The 21,821-nt window shown below is 37.6% G+C and overlaps 2 protein-coding genes across 3 annotated transcripts; both read right to left on the bottom strand.

Annotated features, from left to right (window-relative positions):
* Window positions 1-7,133: 7,133 nt before the first annotated feature.
* On the bottom strand, window positions 7,134-12,967 carry chic1 (cysteine-rich hydrophobic domain 1). 2 transcript variants are annotated; one of them, XM_041220641.1, is made up of 7 exons: window positions 12,817-12,967; window positions 11,774-11,828; window positions 10,031-10,186; window positions 9,370-9,426; window positions 8,884-8,949; window positions 8,551-8,610; window positions 7,134-8,340 (listed from the first exon to the last, which is right to left on the bottom strand). In XM_041220641.1, exons 1-7 carry the CDS (start codon window positions 12,957-12,959, stop codon window positions 8,290-8,292), a joined length of 588 nt encoding a protein of 195 aa, XP_041076575.1. In that variant the 5' UTR covers window positions 12,960-12,967; the 3' UTR covers window positions 7,134-8,289. The 2 variants fall into 2 exon arrangements, with proteins under 2 accessions (XP_041076575.1, XP_041076576.1); XM_041220642.1 differs by lacking the exon at window positions 8,884-8,949.
* Window positions 12,968-14,871: 1,904 nt separating this feature from the next.
* LOC121295680 (homeobox protein CDX-1-like) lies at window positions 14,872-19,468 on the bottom strand. The gene is made up of 3 exons (XM_041220639.1): window positions 18,915-19,468; window positions 16,127-16,272; window positions 14,872-15,771 (listed from the first exon to the last, which is right to left on the bottom strand). The coding sequence occupies exons 1-3, from the start codon at window positions 19,348-19,350 to the stop codon at window positions 15,514-15,516; spliced, it is 840 nt and encodes a 279-aa protein (XP_041076573.1). The 5' UTR covers window positions 19,351-19,468; the 3' UTR covers window positions 14,872-15,513.
* Window positions 19,469-21,821: the final 2,353 nt, after the last annotated feature.

The raw sequence follows: 21,821 nt of genomic DNA, 5'->3' as shown, positions 1-21,821 counted from the left end.
TGTAAGTTCTTGAATTTGAGCCTCAATTTCTATGTAGCTGTACAGAGGCTTTGGTTGTTTCTGACACTGGGTTTTAATCCACTTCAGCTCTGTTAAGCTAGTAAGCAGTTTGTGTTATACAGTGGTGTTCTTCTGAATGGATGCACATGGGCTGGTGCAGGTGGACTTTTTGCTAGCGATGAAAATGAACCTTTCAAAATCCTAACTACCTGAGAGACCTTTGAGCTTTCAATCCACACCAGAAACACATAAGATGTTTCCTTGCAGGGGTCGGTTCCTGTGAGGTGAAGAAGCACATGCAGATCTGTGTGGGACAGGGCTTGAAAATGTTCTTTCAGTGGCCAGGAAAAGCATTTTGATGGGCTCCCCACCTCCTCATTTGCAAGTGATTGTCAGGTTCCCAGGTATACAGTTCCATGTGGAGACTGGGACGTCAGGCCTGGAAGCTCTAGACGTGTGCACCCTGATTTTGGAAGAAGTATTTATTTTTTTTTTTTTAGCCAGAAAAAAAATGCTTTACTTTGCTCTTGGTTTTTGTTGTGCAAGAGGGGCAAGACTCTTAGCAACATGCGTCTAGTAGGGATTGCTCTGTTTCGTTGTGTAAGAAAATAAAAAAAAAAAAAATAATTACATTTTTTTCCTCATGGGCTGACACTGTCATTTTATTATTCTTATTATTACAGTTTTAACTCGTCAGCACAATCCATACAAAAAAACACAATGTAAAAAAAAAAATTTTTGAATTTGTGCCCCTGAAGATTTGTGCAGTACAGAAACAAATACAACTAAACTGAATAAGTTCTGCCTTGACATTACAGCAGAGTGGAAAATTGCGCTGTTACACATTTCCCAATACTGACTGTATGTTGTGGAGAAGTCTTGTGTGCTGGAAAAGATTAATAGCTAACTGATCCTTTCATTCTCAAAGGAAATGCTGTAAGTTCACAAAGCTCCAAGTAAATTCTGTTCAAACGAGTATGTCATACAATTCTTTTAAATATAAAACAAGAAACTTAATACTGCCTCAACAAATGATCTGATTTGAGCCTAAAAACTGAATTTGCAGCAAGGGTTACAGAATCTTCTATTTTATTTTTATTCTTCAGGAAACAGTCAAACCAGAAAGCAGGACGGCTCCTATGTTCAGTAGGGCTGTGTAATACACTAGCTGCTGAGTGCGCTCGTAACATGGAAGGTGGGATAGGGTCAGCTGCACAGCCCTCACCACTTATCTGCCAGGAGCGTGTGGAGTGTTGCCTGGGAATGCCCCTGAGCGTTCCATGTGCATGAGAAGGGAATACAATACGACTGGATCTGACAGCGCTTACTACACCTTGAAAAGATAATGCTTTTTAGCTGAGAATTGTACATCAAATTGAAACGGGATTTTAGTTTTTGATTTTGCTGTGTATTTTCTGCAAACTTCAAAAGGTTGATCTTCAATAAAAACCCTATGCTAGCTCACATAAGTCCAACCCCTCCCTTGATCTCACTTCTCACGTCTCCACTGTGTCACACTTCCCACCCTGGACTGACAGTTCCCCCTTCAGAGGAGTTCTTTACACTGACACAATAAAGTGTTACTTTCTTGAAGGCTGTGCTGGCTGGTGACGGGAAGTAGCTAAGGTCTTCGTTCCCTAGCTGGAGACATACAAAACATTCAATGAACTGTGAACCAGTGAAGGAGTCCTCAGTGGAACTGTTGTGCCTGAATGTGATCTTAGCACAGCATTGTAGTGGGAATTGAACTAAATCCATTATTTAAATAGCATCTGTATGATTTAGGCAACTTCGTTATACATGCCCTACTCACTGAACCCCAAAGAGCTCACAATATTTGAAAACCCTGGAGCTTGGTATTAGGATGTGGTAATATGTTTTTGCATGTGCTCAGTGAAAGGGGCATGGCTGCACTCCAGTGAGATCAGTGTGTGCCATTGTGTGCTTCTGAGCACCTGGAGGGTGCAGGGGTAGGGGGTGTAAGACATGATTATACTCAATGATAGACTGAAAACACTGAAGCCCTCTGTCTGGATGCAGATTAAGTGGAGTGTGAGCAATGGCTAATAGTACTTTGTCAAAAATCTTATTGTTTAGGGGACACTGGGAAATGTTATTTTATTGCTATCCATGATACTGCTAAGCAAACAAAACATAGCTTGCTGATTTCCCTTAGGAAGTGTTGTATCACCCATTGATGCGTCATTCTATTTGTCGATCTGTATTATACAGCGGTGCAGTTTTATAGATCACAATTGTTTGGTTTTACGGATTTATCAGTGATGCAGTACCACGCACACAACCACACTGCTTTTATTATCCTCCGGAGCCCTGTCTTCCTGTTACCAGTCATGCAATTAGTTTCAGGGTTATAAATGACATTCTGTATTCAAGCTCTTGTTACAACTCAAGTAAAAAAAGTCACCTTCAACAATTTTTACAGCCCTAAATTGGAAGTGGTGTGTAAATGACCTGGATTCTCTGCTCCATCCTTCTGATGTCACCCACCTGCCCACCAATCACATCAATGGTCCCGCACAGCTTGCTGGAAAGTGCGTTTCATCTCATTCAGCTCTGGTTAATGGCTGTATCTGCAAAGCCTACATAGTTGAGATAAGCACTATCTACCTGAAAGAGACTGCTTCCTCTTCTCCAGCTGTTTTCATCCAAAACTGACTGCAAATCCAATACCATTTTGAAAGTAATCACCAGTCTGCTTGCATGCTTCTTTTTATAAAATATATTCATAGAAATTCATACAGTCAATCATGTCCATAATTTGGCAAAATTGGGGGGGGGGGGGGTAATTTGGAGAGCAAGTAAATTGAGTTTAAACAAATCAAATAATTGAGACGGCTGCAAACATGTTTATTAATAATAGTTTAAACTGAACCACGTTTACCCAACGACAGTCTGAAAGGAAAAGGGAATGACATCGTTCACCCACTCAATAAAGACACCATAACTCTGCACTTACTGTTCGTACTGCTGTATTTTAAGGTTTGAGGTAGTGTGTGTATCCCATGCAGTTCTAGTGTTCAAGAGAAACACAGGAAGCATGCTTTGTGCAGCAGGGTGGATGACACAGATACCCGTTGGCCTTGATTCTGCCCACCGGTGGAGATGCAAACCTGGCTTTGAATTCTGGTTTGGCGATGGTGGGTTCTGGATCCTTCTCAGTATTCCCTGTTCTTCCTTGCTGGACCCAGAAACACAAAATCAATTACTGGTTCCTCTCACTGCTACACTTTTGTATATGTTTGGTGGGGTGGGTTATACTATCCCTGATCTGTCATCAAAACGAACAAGCATCAACTACTTTGAACCCGTATGTACAGGCTACATAAATCAGCCACCCCGGTACTTGTGCTTCCTTTCAATATGCTTTACATTTCTGCAGTGAGCTCCAGGCATTTCAGCTAACAATTAAATAAATGTAATCTTCTGCTATATCTGTAAAGGAGGGTAGGTGTATCCATGCACTGGTAATGAAGTGGAACTGATCTTGAAACAAGAGTTTCCTGCCTCGTTGCTCGTACAGACTGCAATGTTACTCTCTGTACTAACAGGAGCTCTGGGTTCCAGTCCTAACGCAAGCCTCCGCTGCTTTTCACAATAACCTCTGACTTCAGCTTATTGACTTCAGAGATAATGCTGTGCAATTTGTATACCACAGTTGTGAAATAATTGCCAATTGACAAATTATTGAAGATATCTGTAATACCACCTACGAAAATAAACTGCAGAGTTCCACATTGTAAGAAAATGTTTTTTTTTTTTTTAATCTGAATCATGATCAAAGGAAATGTATTCCACACAAGTGGACTTGATTCCAAATCAAACAATGTTATTAATTTAAAGAACGGAATGCAAATCATGTGCACAAGATTTGATTCTACAGCATTTAAATCGATACGAAAGCTGAGTCTGCATTCACAAGACAAAAACGTTAGACCCTTTGAAATGGCACAACTGAAAGGAAAATATTGTAAAATATGCAGACTTTGCAGATGATTTTTTTTTTTTTTGCTGTTATTAACAGGTAATGTTCAATGGCTCATATGCAATAACTGTTTAGTGTACATTTTGCTAATGTCTCGTACTGCCCTCTAGTGTTAGCTCCGCTTAGTCACTTCAAACATACATGTATGATGGCACTTATGTTGCCAATGGGGACCTTAACATCATACTTTGTCACTACCAGTAGGATTTTTACTGGCACCAAGGCAGCTGATTCTGCTGCTGCCAGTAGCTCCACAAAACAAATTCTTAATATAACCACCCATCACTGTCTCTAAAGTCAATACAACATAAGAATTGATCTTTTTTCAGCCCTGATGTTAAACTACTGGCAGCAGTCTTTCTGGGGCTTCTTACTGCCAGAACCATTTGTGCTGGTAATAGGATATTTTACTGGTTCTAATCACTTTGTTATTGTTTATTCTGTGTTCTGAGCCTCACTGGACAATCATAACAGAGAGGCATGATTTCTGTTTGTTTGTACAGTAGCAGAATATTCCTATACAATACGAAGAAAACAAATATTATTAAACAGTAATTGTATATCCTGTTCTTGCTGCATTTATACTTAATAATCTTTATATAGCACCTTTCATAGTGGACCACCATCACAAAGCGCTTTACATGATACAAGACTAGGGTGTGTGAACTATGCATCAGCTGCAGAGTCACTTACAAGAATGTCTCACCCCAAAGACTGAGCACAAGGAGATTAAGAGAAATGTTCAGGGTCACACAATGAGTCAGTGGATTTGAACTGGGTACTTGTTGGTTATAACCCCATTTCTTTAACCATTGGACCACACAGGTCCTGGTCTTTCTCCTTTTTTGAGGGGGTGGGGATGTAGGCTGGAAAACTACCTTTTGAAAGGCATGCTGGACAGCAGAATGTGTTTCATGATAAGGTCTCTACAATAAAACTTCAACCATATATTTCAGAATCTTTTTGCAGAACAAAATACTACGATGCAAAATGCATTCAGCTAAATAATAACTACAATGGTTAAAAGAACTGGCAGAGTGAAGTTCATCTTGAACTTTGGCAATACTAATTATGCAGTAACGCTGTAACGTGTTGTTGCAAGAACGCAGATTTGAATACATTTTGTTTAGTTACAGTTTAATTTGAAAATAACATCACTGTTGAACAGTTGGCATTAGAGCGACTATTTTGTTTTTGGATTCAGCAGCCAAGAATTTACACTAGCCAAAAATTAGAAATAAAATACCTTTACCAATTTTTTTTTTTTTTTTAAAGATGAAGCCTTTTTCTAAGTTTGGAGTAATTTACAATTAGCATTTAAAAAAAAAAAAAAAAAAAAAAAAAACACTTTGAAAACCACCCCCTTGTCTTGAAGTAGCTGTTAAACCAGGTTAATGATCCAGACTCGGGAAGAGCACACAGCACCGCTTCTCTGAGGTTCACGTGATCACACACAGACAGCGTTGGAAGTCCTGTTAGTTTTATTTGAGCAATGCAATCCTGATGTGAGGCTCATATTTCACTGACAAACTAATAACAAAAGTGGCATTGACAAATTCCCACAGGTACACTATTCTGTTACATTTGGCAAATCCCCAGCAATAGTGTCCTTCCATTCAGCAAGCTTCAGATAGCAGTTTGTGGCTGATAGGTAGCGATACATTTGTTTAAGGTTCCAGGTGTGGCGACCAGTCTTTGATTCCCCTACAGTAAATAGCCTTTAGGATCTGTATACAGAACGACTATCTGTGCTCACAACTCGTCTGCTTCTAACTCAAGGAATTCCATTGACACAGAATACCATGCAAATGAATATGCAGAAAAATGAATATCACACAGATTAACTTATAACAGAGAGGGTCCCCCCCCCCCCCCCCCCAAAAATTCCCAAAAAATGTTTCAAAAACAGCAAATATTTGTTACTGTTAGTACACTACATACAATCTTCCCTGAAAGACTGGTGATGTAATGAATAGTCCTGAAAGCATACATACATTACTCAATACCAGCACACTTTTAAAACTTCAGATCAAACAAAATACAGATTTTTTTTTTTAATTTGACAGCATAAAAGGTATGAAACAGGAGTATATATTTTTTACTTAAAATAAAATACATAATTCAATTAATATGGGGCAAATCAGGAGTTCATTTAATTTTTTTTTTCAACTTATTATATGAAGGCGTGTGTTGTAATCTGTTGAACAGTTTAACAGATTCTTGCTCAAGGTTACCAGAACTTGTCTGGACTATTAAAAAGAATAACTAAAATGGCAAAAATTACATGCATTACGTTACTTTTTTAATTATTATTTTCAATCTCAAAATGAAAAGTACACGCAACGATGCAAAAAGACATTTTCCAATTTTAGGTTGACTTTTTTGGGAATCATATTTGAAGAAAATGCCTGACATGGTTTTAAGTTACAAAGCAAATAAGTCTCACCCGCTGTTGTGTTGCAATGCTAAAGAGTACGTCCTACCTAGACTGTCCAAGCAGGCATTTTTAGTACAAAATAACCACTAGCACACAAGCATCAGACCTGAAAGAAGAGGATGGGTTGTAATCAGAATTGTAATTAACATACAGGCAATCATGAATGAACCATTATGAAGAGCATGCCTGGCACCAAAACATTAAAACCAGGAGTCAAGCACGAGTAACTTTTAATTGGCCAAAACCACGTTTAACTTGATTTGCTTTTTACACCCCTCGGTATCACTGGAAGGGATTGATTTGATTAACCTGTACCTCTGTCATGAGGAGTGGCATCTGGATTCTTTTAGCACACAGGACCAAGGAACCCGCTCCTGGACTGCATCCATCACTTGTTGTTAGTGGTTGACTCAACACATAGCAAACGAGTGTTAAAACGCTTACTTCATTTACCCATCGCCAAAAATACGCAAGCCAAATACAGGTACTGGCCTCGGGGTCGATGTAGCAGCAAAACTACAGTTTAGTGTCAAATACAGCAATATCAATATACATGAATATCCTTTGCATGTTCACAAACAGGTTGAACATCTGCAGTCTTTACAGAAAATATAACAGCACTCTGCTGGGGGCTCCTCCTGACTGGTTTCTAATTGGTCACAAACATCCCAAATAAGTTAAAAGTAAAAAAAAATATATATATATAAAAAAAGGAAATTTAACTGAGCATAACAACCACTCACTCGCTGTGTTACAGGTAATAGTGTCCCAATTAATTGTCACAGCTTGTAACACAAGTGCAAGGCACAGGTGGGGTCCTGCTACCTACAGGAGGTGAACTGAGTGTTGTGTTCAGTAAAAACAGGGGAATCATTTAAGACACACACATATCAACACCAAACACTAAAACAATAAGGGACTGAGAACGCGGTTACACTAATGAGAGTGAAGACATTAGTCACTACCTCTTTAAATGAACCCAGAGTTACGTTCCAGATTCCTTCTCAGCTTGCTGAAGTGCAATATGCAGTCCTTAATCTGGCATTATGTACATAATCAATATGGCTTACTAGGTTAAACAGGTCTATACAAACTGGAAAGTGCTTAGAAATCTCATTCATAACAAATCTACATTACATTCTTGGCAATACAATATAAGAGCTATATTACATTCTGTAAACAATGGCATACCACACTGTACATTCTGTACTGAAGCACTATTTACATGCTTGTTTCTTAGCTTTCCAGCAAAAAGTAATTTCCAAAGTGCAAAAGAAATGATGCTGTCTTAAATATGCTCCCAAATAAGTATGTTTAATGCAAGGGGTGTCACTTTTTCTTAATGATCACCCAGATCAAAGCTGTGACTTTTAAATACTTTTTAAATATATTTTATAATATAAAGGTAGTGATTGGTATACAAGGCATACAGGCTGCAAGGGTGGTGAATTAAGTGAAGTCTTTCTTTCTGTAAACTTGGTAACTCTGCTGCAATAGGCCAAGTCTGAAGTTAGCCATTTCATAACCGATCTGCTGCACACGTGTACATGCTTGTGGCGCCTCTTTCTTTGCACATTTTAGACAGCATCAATATTAAGGTCCTCTATGGCAATTACCTTGTGTGTGGTTCACAACAAGGTTCTGAGTGCAACAAAGGAGCATCGCTTAAAGTAAAGAAATGAAAGTGCAAAGTTTGCTCTAAAGGAAAGCAATGGTGTTGCGATTCTACTGTACAAAGTACTAAGGAAAGTTATAACAACAGAGCAGCGTAGACAGTCATCTGTCCAACCTATCTACAAGGCACTAAGGTAGGAATGAAAGATCATAGCAGGAGGTCTCGTACATTTCTTCAGTCAGGTCGAAATACAGGATATTTGGGCAAGAATTCTATAAGAATTACCTAAAAAAAAAAACAGAATTTTTTTTTTTTTTACTCACAATTGTCACAATAAAAGCAGTAATAATTATTGAAAATAGGGTTTTTAGACAAGATATTGTTTCATAGATTAACTAGCTTTCAAGACCTGAAAAGTAAGAAAGTGGAAATTTAAAGAAACAGGTGTTCATTTTGAATGGTGATCACAATTCAAAAAATAAAACAAACACTTACATATTCCATCATGTTACTGCTTTCACATTTCCTTTTACTTAACTTCCAGTGCAGCCCAAGCTAGATAATTAGATACAAAAAACAGTTAATAATCTTTGCTATAAAAGAGCCATATTCAGACATACTCTTAAAAGGCTAACTTGGTTTGAGGAGCGCAAGTAGATTAAACTGTGACACATGTAATCTGATTCTTTCTAAAATCTCAGCTCAAAGGCAGGACCTTTCAATAGCACATTGCTGGGACAGAATGCTGCATGAGAGATGTCCCTTACCGTAAAACTATCAGAAAGTATAAGCGTCTTGGCTAATGCCTTCATTGCTGTTACCATGTACCTGAGTGTTTCTTGGAGGTTTCCCATCCTGACCACACCCAAGTCTGCCTACAGCGGCTCCTGAGGTCTGACAAGATAAGAATACCAGGTGCAGCATGCAGAAAAACTAAAGCTGGAGCTGTGTCACTTAAAACTGATTGCAGATGATTTAATAACATATCATCTTCAGAGTGAGGTTTGTCTTACCTGAAGGACTGATGATGTGGGTAAAGTAATGCCAGCAGAGGTAAGCAGCTGAATGAAGTTATGAGATTGTTGTTGATTGTTACCGCCAGCCCTTTTCTTACTTCTACTATCAGTAACTTGTTTAATATTCTACCTACCCTGTATCCCCCCCCCCCCCATTGCTGCAAGAACCAAACTTTAGTTTCAGGTGTCCCTATTTAAATGCAAACATTTCCCATGTGCCAATCCTAGCCTGCAAAAAAAAAAAAAAAAAACACAAATAAAATCTTCTTTAAAAACAATCTTACTGATTGCCGTTTACCTTATGGTACAATCTGTTATTTTCCCATTCTAACAACTTCTGAATTGATCTTCTTGTCTAAAAGAAAATAAAATATATATTTAGATGAACCCCAATACAGATTAAATATGTATATGCTTGCATAGTGTACAATTCTATCGCTTTCTTTGACCTTGCTAGCATTCCCGAACTTGTGCAGTAGACAATTATATGAACAGAAAATTAATTCATTAAAATTTGCCTGGGTTCTAGGCACCTGGTTTAAATGCACACTGCAGAATAACTGTACTATACTGCGATACTTATAATTCACAAATTAAATTCAATTAATTAAATGCAGAAACAATGTAAAGGATATGTGAGTATAAACATTTATGGAGACAATTACTAATTTACTAGCTTGCAATGTTCATTTTACCATCATTCAGATTCAACACAATCTCCTCCTTTTACACATTCCTGCTTAAACAGAGGCTCAGCAGTGTAAAACAGTAAATTAATATGCCCTACATCAGTAAATGAATATGCCTTAACAGTATACTGCCTATTACCTCCCAGAGCTGCAATATAGGCTACCCATTAAAATTAGCCTCAACACAACTAGTGAAATATTGGGTTCCAACACAGTTATACAGAACGATCATGTAACAGAGAAAGGCCACCAGCTCACAAGAATACTTACTCTTTTGTTAAGACAAATAACAGGCCACAGACTGCAGCCCAGTGTGCAACAGCAACAAAGGCAGCCACAGAGCAACCATTTCACATTTACAGGGAGATTCTTCTTCAAGCAGGCATTGACAAGGCCGATACTCGACTTGAATTCTTCTGAAGCAACCTAGCCCAGCAGAAAACAAAACAGAAAATACACGTGAGCCGCTACACAGCCAACGGTATTATAATGACGCGCCTCAATTAAATAAAACATGGCTTACACTGAATAGGGACATCATCAAATTAATACATGCAGAGTGAAGTTGTTTTTATTTGTGGAGAAGGACAAGATACCAACCTTCCCAAAACACTCAAGGAAAATGCTGCTATATGCATAGGGCATTAGACATTCAAAACCAAACAGTAATGTTAAATAAATATCATAAGACACTGAATACTTTTTTTCCACAAACTAGTCCCTACCAAAGCAAAAATAATGTTTTACACTCTTCTTACTCTGAGGTTTTGCAGATCAAAGGTAAACTAAAAAAAGATAAAACAGGTAACAGGTTTGCAGATGTTGTCCAGATTTTCTGATGAAATCTTTTAACTGTGTGTTCTTAAGTTGCCTGGCAAGCTTTTGTCTTTTTTGCGCCAAAGGGGGACACAAAGAGAGATAAGCATACAGCCCATGGCTGCACAGTCCACACTATGTGAATGGATGCCAATTCCTTTCAGGGTCTGTACGCCATAAAACAGGGGTCGTAATCTTTTATGACAGGATAGGAAGGTCTCTTTGCAAACAGGGAGCATAAAGCCCAGCAGGTCTGATCTGCACCCTTCAATCATAATAATCGCGACCACATCCATCACATGTCACCCTGGGTCACAATGCAAGGGGTACATTTTATTACCCTACGTTTCCCGATGCCCAATCGTCTCCCCACAGGCCTCTTTTTGTTCCAGAGTCCCAGGAAGCTTTTCTTTCTTCTGTATGGTTTAGTTTTCTGTCACTATTTTGTCACCTGGAGCTGTATGCACGAGCATTGAAGCCTTTCACAAATACACACACATTTCCTCCAGCACAGCTTATTCATTGACAGGGTGCTGCTTAAGATTCTTCTCAAAGATGCACCGAGTTCTTGCATTCCCTCCAGCAAATTAAAACAGGATTAATATGGGGTTGGTATAAATTACTAGTTAACTATTTTAATCCAAAGATCCCGCTCTATACTGATGTCATAGGAAAAGCATCCTAGAACTAGGTGTTGCATGGAGGCCAGGCGCTTTACAGCTCTGATTGCACAGGATACATTTAATCTTTCATCCACTCAGCAGCCCTTTACCCAAAACAGTATACAAAATAGGATTACATAAACAAAGCGGCAGACAGAAAAACAAACTGGGGTCTTGACTGCAACAGCACTGTAGTATAGGTCTATTTAATCAAATGTATAAATCGTATTGGTACCAGAAATAATTAAAGAGAAGTTGAAAATGGGTAAGTGTACACAGGCTTTGATTTATATAACAGAATCCATAAAGTTTATAGCTTGTTAAAAAAGAACATGCCAGCAAGTGACAGCAGGCCACTGATTTCCAGAAAAGCTGTTTAACTTGACGCATTTATCTAGTCACCTTTTGGATTAACACAGAGTTTAAACACGATTGAAACAGCTGAATCATAATGTGTTGCAAGCATTCACATACCAAGTGTTTGTAGTACACAGTTTGGCCAAATGCTTCCATCCCTAACTGTAAAGAGACGTACCTTTCCAGTGAGAACTGAAGGACATTCTGTCTCAAATTTGTTGCTCAGACCAAATCTGAAAATATATACAGAATAAATAAATAAAAAAAGGGCTGTCTAAATCATGTAATTTCATTGTATGCATGCAGAGTACCCTATAAATACAAATACTAGTCAAATACCAGAATACTGTATCATGTCATTTAATCAATTTTTGTAATTTTTCATTATTATTATAATTTGTATTATTAATAATAATAATAATAATAATAATAAAACAACAATAAAAATAATAATATGAAGGTTCTTTTTCTGCATACAGTTCTCTCACAAACTTCTGGTTTCTTTAAAATATAAATATAAAAAAAAAAAAAAAAATAAAAAAAAAACACACACAAAAAAAAAAAAAACGTAATGTGAATTTTTCCAAACCAGCTTGGGTGCCCATTAACGATGGTGGGTGAACTGCGCAGTGAAATGTAATCTTTTCACTAATACCAAGAAATGCGTATTTAATCACATCTGTACTTTTTTTTTTTTTTTTTTTTTTAAAACATTCAATCATCCTCTAATTTATTTTATTTTTGTCATTTCTTGGACCACTTAGTGGGTAATGAGTATTGAAGATTAGATCTGTGAAAGACGTACCTCCAGACAGGAACTGATTATTCACAGGTGTACGTGAATAACCAATAGGGCATGTGTGCATATCTTTTTTGACATGTAGCGCAGAAGCGTTTAAAGAAGTCAACACTCATTACGATAACTATGGTCGTTAATTTCATAACCGCACAGTGCAACATTACACCCTGCACCTGCCGGGCAATCCCGAATATCAATGTCATAAAAAACAAACCGTCATGTCTTGTTCTGCAGCAGAACAGACAGGCATCTATTAGAATAGGGTTTGAACTGCAGCCACTTTAGAGCGCCTTGCCGTCTGAGGTGGATGCAATTTGCTAAGAAAGTTCCCGGCTTCACTCCCGGCCTACCAACTAGAGGACCAAAAAACACACCACGCAACCCAGCGCTTGTAACTGAATACTCTGGACCCCGATGCTTACACCGTGATGTGTCCGGCTCCCCGCATGATAACCGGCTCCGGACAGAATCTCACGAACTGCTCCTCGCTGACCACCCTCTCATCCTCTTCGTCCAGTTCATAGATGGTGTCGAAATCCGCCATGTTAGGCAGCAGGACGCTCATGACGTCAGGGCTGCGAACACAGCGGCTGCGCGTCTGCGCAGTTTCTACCTGCGCGGTGATAGGCTCAGGAGCTTGAAGGTGCAGAATGGAGAGACAGTACGTAATAAAGGTAGGAGACTTTACTGTTATCATCTGATGTAGCGCAAACTTTCATAATATCCATCCAATAATAATAATAATAATAATAAAAATAATGTGTAACACATTAAAGCTAAAATATGTTAGTCAAGATATTCTTAAAAATGGTGCAAACATGTGGACGAGATATTACACAGTTTTGTTTAAGTAATCTATTATGATTTGGTATTAAGATTAAGCCTTTTTTGAAGTCTACCGACGTCTTGCAATCATACGTTAATAATAAATATGACTGATTATTCAAATGCACGCTGGCTGAATCAACTATCTTAGCTGAGTATACTACACCAGATGCTATCATGCACTCCAATGACTTAATTTCAATTCTCTAACACCTTGCTGGGTTACTCATTTGCGCTGCAGAGTGACAATCCTATTACACGTAGTACCACTGGTGTGTGTGTGCGTGTGCGTGTGCGTGTGTGATAGTGTGGTGTTTAATATAGAGCTAGGACACATTTTAAAAAGCAATTGAATACTGCAGCTTTATTAAAAACATAAATGGATCTCTTTCAAGCTGGTGGGGCTTAGTAGTCCACAAGACCTCAGCCGATTGTATAGACTCTCACTACTGCCAGTAAAACATAACCTTTGAACTGATTTGTGTAGCTCCTGTATCCAGCCCCGTTTCTTTAACCTACTCATAAGAAAGACAACTTGCACGAAAAGAGAAATAGAAATCTGAAGAAGGTCTGTGAATAATATGAACAAAGGAGCCCTGACCTCTCCAGACGGATTTCAATATTTAAATAAGCTAGGTCCATGAACTTGCAATCAAATATATTGTTCAAGAAATGTTCCAGCATTTCATATCACAGCCAACCTAACCGTGGTATTTATCTTTCCAATAATGATGCATACAGCCTCAGGGAAATGGAGAATTTTGAGCTTTTTTTAATTTCAGTTGCTAATAACAATTCACTGATGTGTTTAAAATATGCTGCACAATAGGATTGTTTCCTAAATATATTGCCACACACTCGATGCTAAATATAGAATTCAGTCTGCACATTAGCCAAAGTGATCTGGGTCCATTCTTTGAACGTTTTGTTTGACTTTTTGTCTGTGAATTGTAGATTGGCAGGCCAGGCCTACATGCTGAACATTGCTTGTGTACAATTATTGACACTGATATTAAAAAAAACAAAAAAAAAAAAAAAAAAAAAAAAACAAAACAAAAAAATAATATAAAAAATACAAAACAGTAAAAACAAAGGGAGAACGTCTGCCACTCTAAAGATAACAGTTGCGTGTGGGCGATAGGATACGACGACTTCCCTGCAGCTCAGTTTTGTTCGAACTTTTACCTGCATTGAACTCAAAGGTAATACATGTAAAACAATCGCACCTGGTCTTACTTTTGAAAGGCAGCCAACTCGCCTGTTTAAACGAATTACACAAATGGGTGATCGTTTAAAAACATGTTTGTAACAGTGGGTTATGGTTTTCAAAACAACATTTAATAAACGAATACAAAATCTGGTTTCTACCAGTGCTGAACATTGTAACTGCCCCACTCAGTACTTTGTTTATCCACTTCAGAGTGCCACGGGTGTTTTGCTGCATTAAAATGCACGCTGGCGGTTTACATCTTTCAAATGTAAATAATGCGTAGTGGATGTCAAAACAAACACTTCAATCACTCTGTAAAGTTTCCAAAAAACTTTTATTTACAAATTGATTATTATTATTATTATTATTATTATTATTATTATTATTATTATTATTATTATTATTATTATTATTATTATTTTTAATAAAATGTACCCGTAATTCATAGTTAATAATATTTTCAGTACAGAAATAATTAGACCGGTTTGTTTCAAGTCAACAAAACGCGTGACTTCATCTCAAACATGCAGCAGACAGAACAATACAATTATAAAAGGTCTTAATGAGTTCTCGTGTTTGTGGAAATGTCTTGAAATGGCACATTAGGCGTCCAGAATTTGTATCTGTAAGAATCGTTGTATAAAATATCCTGCTCCACACAGTGGCTATAACGTGTCTTCATGAGAGGTGGTCATTTTGAAACTGCAGCCAAGCGGGTTACAGTAACACTGTGTATTCTCGAATAACAATTCGTTGCAATTTACAAGATTTTTTTCTGTATTCATTCATACAAAAGCTTGATGTAGGCTGTCAATCCACGAGGAATCCATTTCTAGTGTCAGACACAAACAAATCTAAACCCTAAACTTAATACAATATTAACAACAACAACAACAACAATATTATTTAGAAGAGCATCCAACAATTTGCAATTCAATAAAATCTACGTCGTATCCTCATATTCCATGATGCATTTCAAGTCTTTTTTTGTATGGATTTTAAAAATAGCAAACCCATGACTGGAAATAAATTTAAGATGCGCAGTAAAACTGTCCTTCTTTGAAGATATGGAGTGCTCGTATCGTTACTTATCCAAAGTCCAGGTGCTGTTTATTTGGGTAACTGTAACTTGTTGTAAATTCCCAATTGGCGGTAAAGTGTTCATTCCAGGTGGAGGAAATACATGGGCGTTGATCCCAGGACTGAGAGAGCCTGGTAGCGGGAGAGGGCTCACGGACCCCGGGTCACTGTGCACTGAGCCCCCGCTGCCGTCAGAAAGACCCATCTTCTTTTTAATAATCTTCCTCTCTTTGGCTCGGCGATTTTGAAACCAGATTTTCACCTGCAATTCAAAAAGAAAAAGACACCCTTTAAAAAATATTCCCGTCAATTTAACGACCCGCCCGTGTCCTAATTCAAAACTTGAGATATTCCTGCTTCAGCTAATGAATCACTTTTTGGTTGAGATCTGTGGATTCGTTTTCTTAAAATGATTATTTATTGGTGCATATTTTAAGGATTTTAAATTTGGATTAGCGCACTATTGGAAGGATGGCCAACTGATAAAAATCGATGCCGAATTAATATACAACGTTGAGAGTTTTTAAACGAAGCCTTCTGAGAAGGTCCTTCTCGCACAGCTGGTTCTATCAAGCCTCGGTGCGGAGTTACACACGGAGTGACGGCCTCAATCATACCTGTCTCTCGGAAAGCCCGAGGTTCGCCGCCAGTTCGGATTTTCTTCTGATTGTGATGTATCTGTTGTAATGGAATTCTTTCTCGAGTTCGAGCCGCTGGTGATCCGTATACACAACCCTGTATTTCTCTTTCGTTCTGGTTTTACCTGTTAAAAAAAAAAAAAAAAAAAACAAAGATAGAAACATGCCTACCTTGCACGCAAAAAAGCATGAAATAGATCTACAGCGAAACGGCTTGGAAACGCATTGCAGTGTGTATTTGAATTGCTTTTCTATTGACGCATGCACCCATACACATTTAAAACATCAACGCTTTCATTTCTACAGGCTGTACAGAAACAATTATATACAATCAATGCATTTAACCATTTGGAAGGACTAAATACCATTACAATTGTACTGACAAAATAAATATTTGAAAAAGATTAATACATAAATAAATACAATAAACCGTTATAAAATACTTTTTTTAAACTAACAGAAACATTGCTATTACAGGGTCTGCATTTATAATATAATATAATATAAATATATATTATAATATATTATATACTTATATTATATTATATTATATTATATTATTATATTATATTATATTATATTTATTTTTGGTGCCCCGATTTAATCTATATGGCTGTATAGACCCTATATGTAAATGTCCTGTCTAAACTTGCCGGGCTGTTTTTGATGTGAGTTTTGGAACAAACTGTAGAACAAAGACACTTGGAGAAGTTCACTGAAGTCCATTGATGTGTTAAGAGGGAACACACGACACACAAAGAGGTACAAGACGATCTTATCGAAGCCCCTCTCCGCCTGGAGATCCCAGGACAAGCGTGTTTGATTTGCAAACCACTAAATAAATGTCATCGACCTTTCATCAACTGCCAAAAGGAATTTAGAACCAGGGAAAGCGGGGAATTACAGTTTATTATTATTATTATTATTATATATTATTATTATTATTATTATTATTATTATAATAATAATAATAATAATAATAATAATAATAATAATAATAATAATAATAATAATAATAATAATATAATTGATTATAAATAACTAAGCGTTTTAAAGTGTCCGTTTAATGGTACACGTTCCACGTTCACTTTTATAATTCATTTCAAAACATCTTATTTTAATAAATAGAATATCGGTTTCGTTCAATGATGATCTTGTCTAAAAATACACGATAACAGTTGTACTAAATTCTGTACATTTTTGGTGACCTTAGCAAGTTTAAACTGGGAAGATATCACTAAGAAATAAAATAATGATTTGCATTTGAACAGAGTTGATAACTCGAATTTATTTTTATGTCCAAAAACTGGGTTAAATTTCAACCAGCTTTATAAATACGAGCACGGCTCTCAGGCACTCATCCTATTCACTTTGGTCATAAAATTTAGAGGACATTGCCCCTTAAACAATGCTGCAAGGGCAGGGCTCTTTATTTGCTGTGAAATTCATCACCCTTTCCGGCAATATAACTCTTGAAGAATGAACGAGGAAGAGACCCTGTGCATATCAAAGCCAAACGGAGTGTTGAAAGGCACCGCCGCCTGAATATGACAGATAGACCTCAAAACCCGCAGACAATGTGGCCCAGGAAAAAAGTAGACCTCACATCTCGTTTACAGCAGTGGAAAAATTAGCATTACAACTGCAGCTGGCGCCTGCTCCCGACACCGGCGTTACCACTTACATGGAAACCACATACCCTTTCCCCGTCCATGCAAACGGTTATATTGGATCACGGTACTGTACATCAAAGTGCTATCCATGACTCCCCCACATTGAATCTCACCAAGGTGGGGGTTTTGTTTTTCACATTGGCTGTACGGTATTTCCAACACCATGGTTAAATCTCAGCCATTTGACTATTCAAGATTATAATACCACAGATTATAGGCTTAATTTAAACGATGTATATATGCCAATTGTAAATTTCCCACTTTAAGACGAATTTCATTGTCAGTTATCAACAACCGGGACATATTTGTTATTTTTTCACCAGTTTAAAAAAAGCGCATCCAGTCACCGCACTGGTAAACCAATTGGTTACGAATGAAACAACATATTTTAAACACAAGTCTGGGTTTATCTGAATTGTTTGAGAATGTGCTCGAAGCACAATAAATATTACAATATACCCTATTGAAACACTCGATTTGCAGTGCAAACCTACGAACAATAAGGCTGCGATGACACGCATTTATTGAACTAGCCTATAAATATTATTTCGAGAAAACGTGAAATACAGTAGACTTCGCAAATGTGTTTAATTTGTCAATATACATCGCCATATAACCTTTATTTATATTTATAGAGTACGATACATTTAAATAAAACGAAACAATATTTTAGTGAGCCATTCAGTTAGAATTGGCTAAACAGATGCATTTGGCAACCTTTACGCCTTATAATAACGCAGTTTTTTAATTTACATTTGCTTTCTTTCTTTCTTTCATAGAAAATGTGATTCTCTAATGTAATAATGTTTTTTTTTTTTTTTACACTGCTAGGCTACCAGTAATCCACAATTTGTGAAGCGCAAATCGTAAAGGAAAGACTCTGGAACCGCTTCAGTAAATGTAACTAATAATTTCAATACGTTAATTTATGGATGTAAAAACAAACATGTTTACTAAAGCAAAACGGAAACAACAGTTATTTGCATTCATATGACAATGGAATTATTTTCCTTAAAGCTACAGATATACAAATTCATAAATCAGAATCTTCGAAATGTGCGCCTTTTTTGTTGCTATTTCCCGTGATACTTTACCGGTTGAAGATGACTGTACAGTTTTCTTCATCCAGTCATACGAATGACGCCGCTCACTGTCAGGGGACTGTGGTCCCACTGTAACATTTTCCTGGGGTGGCGGTAAGACTCCGGATGCTGCCGGGTGCATTGAGTTATAATCAGGGGAGCAGTAAGACACTTGTCCGGGCGATGAGCTACTCATGGGGGTAGGTACCGCGTTTGAAGGTCCTAGACCATAGGCATTCCAGTCTTCCCTCTCTGTCGCATATGGACAGCCCCAAGACCCCGGAGATTGTGCGTGACTGTCCATATTGGGCACATGATGATATCCTGTATACTCAGAGTACTGTGGAGTTGATACAAAGTTCTGTGCTGGCAGATTGATGCCGGGGCGTCTTACAGGTCCTTGGTGGTACATGCCGGCTTCTTTATCCAGAAGGTATCCCACGTACATGATTAGAAAAGGACCGGCTCGCTAAGGCAACATAATGTCCCAAAGGGTTCGCTGCTAGAATTCTCTCTCTTGCTCCCTCCACCAATCTTTGCTCTGTGGTGTGTAGTCCAAGTCAACTCTCGAGGCTGCGGGGCCCTGCACTGTACTTCCTCATGTGCTTCAATCACACGTGATTAACAACTGTTTACAAGGTGCTGGTGGCAACGGTATACCAAGGGCTTCCTGACGTCAGATCAGTCCCCAGCCCCGTGAGATTTGCATTCCAAAGAAGACACGACAGCCCTACCAACTCCACCTTACTGTTATAGTCAGGAAGTTTAGTTTTTTCAATTTCTTCACGCAGTCACACCCCCCTTACAGATCTGTGCACAAATAACTAGCAGCTGTTACTATAGGAAACTATAAGTGAAGCAGTTGAAAAGAAAAATGAAATATAATTTATGCAGATTATTTGTAATATTGATCCATCAATAATAATAAATGCAGAGACAAAATTAAAGCCACATAAAATATGTATCTATAAACACACACACACACCCACCCACGCACACGCACACGCACACGCACACACACACACACACACACAGTCAGGCAGACACACGGTTTGGATATGCATTAATAAAAATTAAGAATTGAGCATAAATCTTACGCAACAGATTAGAGGCACATTTTAGAATTCGTATACTTAACAAAATGTGTTTTTTGGTAAATTTTGTGAGTCTAAAGCATAGTATAAACAATTCAAGTAAACACCAAAATGAGTTTGCAATCTGTTACATAAAATGTAGTTAATCCCCAGGACACGTGGTTCAGCGTGTCTTGTTGGTTTCGTTTATAGTTTATGAGCCACTGTTTCAGAATGTTTATTATCATATAAACGAATCTGCAAATAAGATTTCATTTGAGAAATGAATAATTTTATTTATAAGGGCGTTGAGTAATTTATAGTACTCTTAGTTGCTCTGTGCTAATCCCACAACCCCTTTGCTTTTGTTTAACATTTAACACAATTGCATTGTTCGGAGGAGCCTCGAGTACATAAAACCTGTTAATGCGGGAAGGTGACAGTGGGACACTTTCTCAAGCCTCGGTGTGCTCCGGGCAGCAGGCAGCTATTTGCTAAAAGATATTTCTGCAAAAGACGTGCAAAGTATAATGAGCCTTTATCCTGTTGCAAGGCGAAAGTTTTCACATTCTGCGCAGTTCACACCCCGACACTTCAAACTCACACTCTGTAGCTAATTCCGGCGGAACCTGAAGGGTTACCTGCGCCGTTTCAAAACGCAATGGAATGGAGCGGCTGCTCGACAGTGCAATTTGTACTCGGCAGAAGTTAAAACCGTAACTGCATTTTAATTTAGAACCCAAACAACAGGTTATTGGAATTTCACATATAAAACCATATCGATGCGTGACTATGCGAACGCGCTGCTCAGAATAATAAAGCTGGAAAGCACGAAGACACAGCAGTGGGCCTCCGGGCTCAACGACCAAGCTGTCTGGTTTCTAGTTAGAATACTGTCATTCGGGTGATACTGAAGAGCCTTATTATTTAACGAGAACATGGAACCTTTTCATATTATTTATGAATGTCAAGCACAATATACACCCTATCGAATTAATTATCCGCCTGTGGATCAAGTAGAAAATACTATTATTATTATTATAACCATACATAGACAATATATAAATCCCATAGTTGTAAGTTTTGTAACAGAAAATACTTAAAAATATATTGTTGTTTATATAAAAGGATTTTCTTCTTCTTCTTCTTCTTCTTCTTCTTCTTCTTCTTCTTCTTCTTCTTCTTCTTCTTCTTCTTCTTCTTCTTCTTCTTCTTCTTCTTCTTCTTCTTCTTCTTCTTCTTCTTCTTCTTCTTCTTCTTCTTCTTCTTCTTCTTCTTCTTCTTCTTCTTCGAAGAACAGAAAAGAAACAAAGAAGAAGCTTCTTCTTCTTCTTCTTCTCTTCTTCTTTCTTCTCATCACCAAGTTCTTGTATTTCCTTCTTCTTTTCTTCTTCTCTTCATATTTTGTTTATTCATCAGACTTCTTCTTCTTCTTCTTCATCACCATCCACTTCTTCTTCTTCTTCTTCTTCTTCTTCTTCTTCTTCTTCTTCTTCTTCTTCTTTTTCTTCTTCTTCTTCTTCTTCTTCTTCTTCTTCTTCTTCTTCTTCTTCTTCTTCTGTGAGCAGTCCCCACAAGTATAGGAATACAAACGTGTGTGTGTGTGTGTGTGTGTGTGTGTGTGTGTGTGTGTGTGTGTGTGTGTAATTTATAAATCATAGGCCTACACACGAATTTATTCAATGCTATTTTCATGTTATGGCATTTTTTGATTAATATCTAAAAACGAAGGGGTTATTGACAATATTACTTTCGAAAAATATCAACACAAAAGCAGTGTAACAGTGATATTGATGTGTACACTGTACGTATTGCAATTGTTAAAAACACTTTCACATATACCATT

The sequence above is a fragment of the Polyodon spathula genome, chromosome 20, assembly GCF_017654505.1.
Source record: "Polyodon spathula isolate WHYD16114869_AA chromosome 20, ASM1765450v1, whole genome shotgun sequence".
In the NCBI taxonomy this organism is placed as follows: domain Eukaryota; kingdom Metazoa; phylum Chordata; class Actinopteri; order Acipenseriformes; family Polyodontidae; genus Polyodon; species Polyodon spathula.
Note: the sequence above shows the minus strand (reverse complement) of the source record. Positions and strands in the feature narration are given on the sequence as shown.

Excerpts from the sequence above, each read along its gene's own strand:
- chic1 (XM_041220641.1), bottom strand. The coding sequence starts at position 12,959 with ATGAGCGTCCTGCTGCCTAACATGGCGGATTTCGACACCATCTATGAA. Across the intron at positions 9,427-10,030 it reads TTATTTGTCTTAACAAAAGA|ACAAGAAGATCAATTCAGAA; the intron begins GTAAGTATTCTT and ends ATTTTCTTTTAG. Across the intron at positions 8,611-8,883 it reads AACCTCCAAGAAACACTCAG|CTTGGGCTGCACTGGAAGTT; the intron begins GTACATGGTAAC and ends CTAATTATCTAG.
- LOC121295680 (XM_041220639.1), bottom strand. The coding sequence starts at position 19,350 with ATGTACGTGGGATACCTTCTGGATAAAGAAGCCGGCATGTACCACCAA. Across the intron at positions 16,273-18,914 it reads TGTACAGTCATCTTCAACCG|GTAAAACCAGAACGAAAGAG; the intron begins GTAAAGTATCAC and ends TTTTTTTAACAG. Across the intron at positions 15,772-16,126 it reads TCGGGCTTTCCGAGAGACAG|GTGAAAATCTGGTTTCAAAA; the intron begins GTATGATTGAGG and ends TTTGAATTGCAG.